Source organism: Austrofundulus limnaeus, unplaced genomic scaffold (assembly GCF_001266775.1).
Source record: "Austrofundulus limnaeus strain Quisiro unplaced genomic scaffold, Austrofundulus_limnaeus-1.0 Scaffold26, whole genome shotgun sequence".
Classification (NCBI taxonomy): Eukaryota; Metazoa; Chordata; class Actinopteri; order Cyprinodontiformes; family Rivulidae; genus Austrofundulus; species Austrofundulus limnaeus.
In genome coordinates, this window is record NW_013952428.1 from 846809 (window position 1) to 855002 (window position 8194).

At 36.8% G+C, this 8194-nt stretch overlaps 2 protein-coding genes across 2 annotated transcripts in view; both read left to right on the forward strand.

Moving 5' to 3' along the window:
• Positions 1-2706, forward strand: part of prpf3 (PRP3 pre-mRNA processing factor 3 homolog (yeast)) — a 21842-nt gene extending 19136 nt beyond the window's left edge. The window contains exons 15-17 of the mRNA XM_014004701.1: positions 1692-1769; positions 1855-1910; positions 2005-2706. Of these exons, the coding sequence (XP_013860155.1) occupies positions 1692-1769; positions 1855-1910; positions 2005-2154 (284 nt within the window). The 3' untranslated portion in view covers positions 2155-2706. The remainder of the gene's footprint in view (positions 1-1691; positions 1770-1854; positions 1911-2004) is intronic.
• Positions 2707-3613: 907 nt separating this feature from the next.
• rprd2b (regulation of nuclear pre-mRNA domain containing 2b) overlaps positions 3614-8194 on the forward strand; it is a gene marked incomplete at its 3' end in the record, with an annotated part of 24571 nt that continues 19990 nt past the window's right edge. Inside the window, 1 exon segment of the mRNA XM_014004702.1 lies at positions 3614-3873. Coding sequence (XP_013860156.1) covers positions 3678-3873 — 196 coding nt within the window.

Below are 8194 nucleotides of genomic sequence, written 5' to 3' on the forward strand. Positions count from 1 at the left end.
GGTATCGGATCCGATACCGATACTGGTATCGGTATCGGGACACCTCTAATTTAAACTCTGTAGGACTTAACGAGTAACAAACACCTGACTGTTCACCTGACTCAGCAGTTCTGCTAATAATAGCAAAGCTAGCTTCTCATTTGCATTAGCTTCTTTTACTGACTTTAAAAACAGTTAGTGCACCAATTACTGCAGCTTCCACTAAATGAGTTGCTACTGATTAGAAAGACCACAAAAAACATCACGTGTAAAACTCTGATATTTATCCCCAGTTAAATAAAAATGATCCCCTCTTTGTGTAGCACACAGTTTAGCAGCTAAACTTCAAACTAAGAGCATCAAAAAGAAATGAAATAACTTTCAACAGTTTTTATCATTCAGCAGTTAGTTTAATCATTTCAATGGTAAATCAGTGTAGAAAAAATGGTTTCTTTTTAAATAAATTGGTAGCAGGAATGAAAGTTGTCAATTTGAAATGACTGATATTCACTGTAGCAGCTAAACCAGTGGTTCCAAATCTCTTCTCCTCAAAGACCCCCTTCTTACCTTCAAGACAAGCTGACACCCCCCAGGTTGGGAACAAAAAAAAAAAAAAGAAAGAAAAAAAAAAGCTGAACGTAAAATAGTAAAAAAAGAAAAGCTGAACGTAGAATAGTAAAAAAAAAAAAGCTGAATGTAAAATAGTTTAAAAAAACAACTTTTTTTGGTAAAAAAAAATTATTTTATCTTCTGCATTTTCATCCTTCTGTGGTGTGTTCTTAGATGAACTGCATGCTGGTTTGGTGTTTTTGTTTTATTGTTTTATATTATGTAAAAGAACTTTACAAACCTACAAATTTACACCAAAATCATGTGATTATCTGAAGTCTGAGGGAAGTTATTGATGTTGGTTCAGGTGAAATCAGCTCATGTTTTCTTGCTGCAGTTCACAGCAGAACCAATGGGATCATTTCACCTTGTTTTCTATTTTTGTTCATAACTTCCTCAGTGTTCAACATATCGCCATGAAACTTTAGGAAAAGATTCACATTCTGTTTTTTGTAGGAAGCATCTTGTATCCTAAAAACTAATAAAACTTAATACTAGCCAATTCAGATATAGCAGAAAAGGTATAAAATAATATTACAGCTGCATCAAATCAACTTAATGTGCCTTACAAAGCAAGGAAATTAAAACAATTTAAAAACCATGTGGACATCTGTTTTGTAAACAAAGCACCTCAACCAAAGACAGCGTGTTAAATGTGTCAGGTGATGAAGACGAGCGTCAAAACACTTTGCAACAAGCACTATTTCGGATTTAAAAAAATCATACTTCTACGTTTCAAATCATTATCAAATTTGGAACAATGACAGATAAAATAATGTTCTTCATGGCAGCTTATCTTTTTAAGGTTCAATAGAAAAACTCATTTGATTTACTTTGATCCTCTTTTCAAAAAAGTGTCTCTTCAAAACGCATCAACAAAACTTAAAAACTGGAAGACGAGGCTGTAGCTAACTACCTGACATCAGCGCGGTTTGTTGAAATTCATAGAAATAACGAAGCAGGAGGAAATAACAGCAAACACACTAGTGCAGCTTGCACAATCTGGTCACAGCAGTTTGTGAAGAAAATGGCAGCAGCTGCTGACGACATGTCAACATCCCTATGTGTTATGGTGAAGTAACAGTTTGTTTTCTCTCTTTTAGGCCCTAAATCCCAGAAAAAGTTCAAGAGGCTGATGACGCACAGAATCAAGTGGGAAGAACACAACTCCAAAAGAGATGGTATAAATGTTGTTTCATGGCTTTATTTCTGCTACTTGTCGTGTTTTATTATCATTAAACTTTTTTCCTGCCTGTTCATATTTAGATCCAGATGGCGATGACGATGCAAAGAGGAACAACAAGTGTTGGTTGATTTGGGAGGTGAGTGTACTCGTTTTGCTTCCTGCTGCTTGCTGATGTTGGAGTGTTTGGTTTGGTTTCTTGATCTCACTCAGTTCCCACGATTCCTCTCTAGGGAACAGCGAAGGAGCGTAGCTTTGGAGAGATGAAATTCAAGCAGTGCCCCACAGAGAGCATGGCTCGAGAGCACTTCAGGAAGCACGGCACCGAGCACTACTGGGACCTGGCGCTCAGCCACAGCGTGTTGGACGGCACGGACGACTGAAACCTTCCAGCGAGGCGCCTCCTTCCCGTCCGACTTTTTTTCATCATCGCGCCTGCAGATTCACAGGAACAAAAATCCTCTTCTCACCGTGTACTGGAGGGGCTTCATCAAGAGACTTGGACAGAAAAAAGATGAACAATAAACGTGAGGATGATGTTTTGTAAGAATGGGACAGCTCAGGGCGTGTTGAGCGGAGCATGTGCGAGTTGGTTTGCATCAGTGTTGATTTCTTTGGTGATATATAGGCTTTTCTGTCATATTTTTTATAGACAGATTGCACCGCGTGATGTAAAAACCAAGACTATACGAGAACAAGAAAATATCGTCTGAAGTTATGACTGATATTTTGTGATCTTGATTCAGAATTACTCACTTTAGATTAAACGACGCTTTAAAAAGCACCTATTTGATAATAGGCATTGCAGATTTTCAGATTCCTAAATGTGTTTTTTTGATTTGGATAAGTGAGCAATTCATGTTGACGCAGCTGTAGCCACATTTCTCTGTAACAGTGCAGTCACTGCCTCAAATAAACAAAAACGTGACCCCTTTTTTGCCTTGTGAAATGTGTTAAAATGTGTTTCTGTATCTCTTTTCCACGTGACTAACCTGTTTGTCCAGGTGGAGGCAGTGCTTATAAGGCTGAGTTTACCTGAAACTCATCAGACTGAAGAAGTCTCGAAATGTTTCACTAAAGAAGAACACATTCAGAGGATCTACTTATTTTTTCTTTTTGAATTTTCCTACCTGGATTACTGAGATGCATCAGGATGTTAAAATGTATTGTTTAGCCCTTTTATGCAAATTAAGCTAGAATACGTAGCTTTGGTCAGTGGTGTCACTAGGCCTATTTTGGGGGGGCTGGAGCCCCCCTAAAATATTTTAAAGCCCCCCCATAAATTATTTTGGTGTAAAAATTATTTATTTATTTTTACAAAAAAATTCAATATGATGTGGTCGGAATAAATAACCATTTAATATTACATTATTGACTAAAATATATGATCATAAATCTGTCAGTTTCCCTTTAATTTATAATGTAAAATAGTTTTAATGTTCAGTTTTGGGGTATTTTTGATGTGATGTCAAAATATTATTTGGCCTTGAATGATTTAAAAATAACTGGAAAAAAAATAATCTGAAAGTGTAGGTATTGTTCTCTAAATGTTACTGAAATGATACTTTGCGCTATACATACAAACACACACACATATATATATATAAATACACACACATACACACACACACACACACACATATATATATATATATATATATATATATACACATACACACGCACACAATACAAGTATATAATATATAAAAATTCTGTGCGTCTCCTGGGGGCTAAGCCCCCCTTGTCCTTAAAACATAGTGACACCCCTGGCTTTGGTATCTCTAAATATAAAGACAGGGGGGCGTGTTTATCCCTCTATGTGTCCCCCCCCCCCTTTTTTTTTTTTTTTTTTTTTTTTACTCCAGCGACTCCTCCATCCCCATCATTTACAGTCGGAGCTGGGAAGATGGCGGCCGATTCAGCGGCTGCAAGCGGCCCGGGAACACGCAGCTCCACGGCTGCACTGGAAACGACCTTGGACCGCCGCCTTCAAGGAGTATCCAACACCATGGAGTCCATACAGGGACTCTCAGCGTGGTGCATCGAGAACAAGAAACACCACGGCCTTATCGTCCGCTCCTGGATGAAGTGGCTCAAGAAATGTGAGTAGCGTTAAGCTAAGCCGCTAGCTAGCGCACTTTAGCTAATTCAAATGCATCCCTGCCCTCTTTTTATTCATTTTTATTCGCAAGACTTCTAACTACTCACGCTAAACTGCAAATCTATTTAGTCAACTGGAAACGAGAATCTATTTTAGTGAAGTTAGTTTGCAGTCGACGTCATAAACTCTGATCATGTCGTCACTTAAAATTAGCTGCTAATAGCCGCTAAGCTAACATTTTGCTTTCAGGACTGTTGACAATTTTGGGCCTCGCCTGGGGAACAGACTGAATTTGACTAGTCATGCATCAAACTACTGCAAAAATGAAATGCAGTAGATGTTTTGGCTTAGTTTAAGCAGATACCAATATGTCCTTTTTAAAGTTGCATAAAGTTATCCCGAGTTTGTGCTACTACAGGTTTGTAGCGGACTCCTCTGACTCCACTTGACTAAAGGAGACGCTGAATAATAATAGCGCTTAATTTAACTAAATACCCAATGATTATAGTCGTAGCTGTCATTTGTTTCCTCATACTTGTCTTAACTGTATAAAACTTGGAGTTGCTTGATTTTATCTTTTATTTAAACGTTTTAACTTATTTAAAATTGAAGCACATCACGTTTTGGGCAAAATTAGCTGCCTGTTGGAGCTTAAATAAAATCTCTCAACCTTTACAAAGACTAGTCTTGGACTATAAAATGATTTTACCTTATTTTGGCTGGTTTCCTGTATTTATTATTGTCTTATTGTTGACAAAACGCAGATCTAAAACTTATGTTGGTTTCTGTTTTAAGGATTTACTCATTTGCTTCACACAACTAAATAAATGTGGGTTCTCCAAAGTATCAACTCTTTGAAGGCAACAAAAAAGTACAAACCTTGGTAGAAGTAATCACATTTTGTAAGATTAGTGTTAATGTTGGGGAATGAAGGAATTTAATAGGTGTTTGAAATGACGTTTAAGCATTTTTGTTGATTTTTGTGAAATAATGAATGTATTTTATAAGTAAATTATTGAAAAGCATTCTGGTTGCTGGAATAATTATCTTTTCAGGCTTAATATCACATTTAATATAAATGTCAGGAGTAGATGAGTGTAAAAACATTTTTTATCTTGGGTCTTTCTGCTGATAGATGCTTGGTAAGATTAGTGCGTTCCTAAAAGGGCAAAAACAAAGTAATTTAATTTATAACGTCAACATTATTAATAAAGAAAGATAGAAGAAGCTTCTCAACCTCCTTGAAAAAAAAGCCAAAATGTCCTTTATTCATGGGCGCTGCCCTCTTGTATTTCTGTAGCCAGCATTTTCCTCACCTGTTTGTGAGGTTGTAGCCTGGATACAAAAGTCCCGCCTACAAACCCTTCCAGCTCCCTAATAGGCTGTAATACTGTCAATCACAGTCTAACACAACATTTTTTTTAATGCCTAAATTAACTAACTGAAACTGAACATAAAAATTACGTAAACTCCATCAGTTTATTTACATAGAGGGAGCGAGACTTAAAACCTGTCCTGGAGCCAGCCTTGTGAGTGGTGCTGGTGCTTTGTGGCTTCAGCTTCCAGATTCTGGTCTCCTCTCTAGTTCTAGTATATCTCGATGATCGTAAGTACCTATTTATGATGAGGTGATTTGATACCTGCAGTTGCTCAGTGTCTTGGTCATGTTGACGTGATAGTTTAATTTCTGGACATTTATTTTTCCTCAGTACCACAGAACAATGCATGTTTTGTGGTGGTGGAGTTGCTGTGTGCCTACAGTGCCTTTTTTGTATTTTAAGTAGGATCAATAACAAAAAACTAGATTATTATTCTGCTGATTTTCTTTTGACTGTTGGCACATTTATTTTAGGTATAGGGTTGGGCGGTATAAGGTATTACCAGACGTGGTATCGTCAGTGGAGTGTTGAGTAATTACTAATTAACAGAGAAACATCTGCTGAGAGAGAGATGTGGGAATAAAGGCTGAGATGTACTCGAGCTTTGGTCCGCGGGCTAGCGCGAGCGCACTGAGCTGTGCGGCTTCTGCGTTTATAGTTTTGCAGTTTTATAGTTGACTCGTGGCAAAGGGCTGTTCTTTTACGGACCAGCAGGTGGCAGTACGCTCTAAAACCTTTGCATAGGGAACGGGCATAGAACAAAAAATGTTTGACATCACACAACTTGTATTTTGTTTCTATTTAATTCATTCATGTTTTTATTTTAATTTTGAAGTTTTTTTATTATTGTTTTTTTTTTTTGCTAACTAAGTGTGTAGCTATCTGCCACATTTGCCCTTGCTGCCTCCTGTTTGGGCCTTGTACCTTTAGTTTTTAAGTTTATTTTGGAGTGTAAATGATGTTAAATAAAATTAAACTACACTGAAATGAATGAAGGTCATTTATTTTTATTTTATGCCCAACTTAACCTCATTTTATTTGGTAATGCGGCATCGAAAGATTGTGATGTTTACAAAAAATCTAATTAAAGTGTCTGATTGTTGATATAGGATATTTTTGGTCTTTTTTTGGACATTATTTCTTTTTTAATTTATACAGTTTTAGTTTTTTGTATTCTGTTTCTAGTAGGGCTGTGCCATATCAAATCATTCACAATAATACCAGTAAAAAAAACTTGCCCAGGAAAATAAATTATAGCATGATATGCTAATTTCATGACCAGCGTCATTTTGCCCATGTCGGAGAATCTGCTTGTTTTTTGTTGCGGTCTCGTTAAAGCTGCCCAGTCTGATACTGGTTTAAACAGACGCTGCTTTCAACAAACCAAATGAACCCCACAGCTTTATCCAGTCAGAGCAGAGCAGTGTGGGGCTTTCTGATGTGGGTGCAGCAGTCTGCAGGGTGAACACTGGTCAGCCTGCAGCTCCTGTCCTGAGTGAACAAACCCCGTCCTCCACACTTCTCTCCCGATCTACCAGAGACGTTTGTATCTAAACTCTAACACACTAAGTTTGTGTTCAGAGCATCGTTATCTAACAGATATGTCCAACTTTGCTCGCATGACCTTGACCAAACTCCTCAACAGCGCTGTTGCGTTAGCGTGCCGAGATGCACACAGGCTGAGTTCTGTGAGAGCCACTGCTCTTCCAAAATATTAACTCAGATGAACACTTTGCCCCAGTATAGAAAAGACGAGTCTTCGCTTAGCGTTAGCCGCCCACCCCAGCTAAACAAGAACAAAACAAAACATAAAATAAAACAAAAAAAAATGCTATGTTCTTAACATAAATATCTACAAATTTCGTTCTTCACAATATATCTTGCTTATATTTAGAAACATACAATGACTGAACTGCTCTGTGATTCATTAAATGATCAAATATGAAGAATAAACAGTATAAATGATTACATGAGCTCTCTAAATATGATAATTTTGAAAGCAATAGTTATTTTAATAGAGAAATCAGCCATTCTAACAAATAAAAAAATGTAGTTATTTTGTGCTGTACAAAAGACATATTGGCATATTTTTTTAAAATATAATGTGTTTAAAGTTATGAAGATGGTTACATATTTGTATGACTATATCTGACTCAAGTCTTGACAAAAATGTTTTATTAAATATATTAAATACACTAAAATGATAAACTACAGAAAAGCTGTTTGAAATCAAACTCTTCCTTACAAAATCCCTTTGGTCCAAATGGTTCAGGTTAAAATTTTTGTATAACGCTTCATTAGAGATTACTAAACTGTGTACTTTGACTAAGAACATGGACACAGTGTATAGTGTTATGACTATAGTATAGTCACTCTACTATACCGTGTACTTGTGTGTAGTGGGGGGGTGGTAAGAGTTATCGTGCATTTATTGTTATCGAGGTAAACTGGTCAATATATCGTGATATTGAGTTTAGGCCATATTGCCCAGCCCTAATTTCTAGTATTGATTCTTCTACTCTTAACTGTGACTTTATGGTTAACAGTAAATGTCGACTGAATGGTTAACAGTAAATGTCGACTGTATGGTTAACAGCAAATGTCGACTGTATGGTTAACAGTAAATGTCGACTGTATGGTTAACAGTAAATGTCGACTGTATGGTTAACAGTAAATGTCGACTGAATGGTTAACAGTAAATGACTCAGATGCATCTTAAGTCATGCTATAATTTCACATTTGTGTAGTTTTGCATTTAATTTACTTTGAATAAGTGACATGTAGTCTATATTTGTTACCTCTGCCAAGGGAGGAGGTGTTGTTTTCGGTCGTGTCTGTCTGTCTGTCTGTCGACAAAATTATAGGGCTGCCATGATTAGTCGACTAGTCGACGACTAATCGACTATTAAAATAGCCGATGACTAATTTAATAGTCGATTAGTC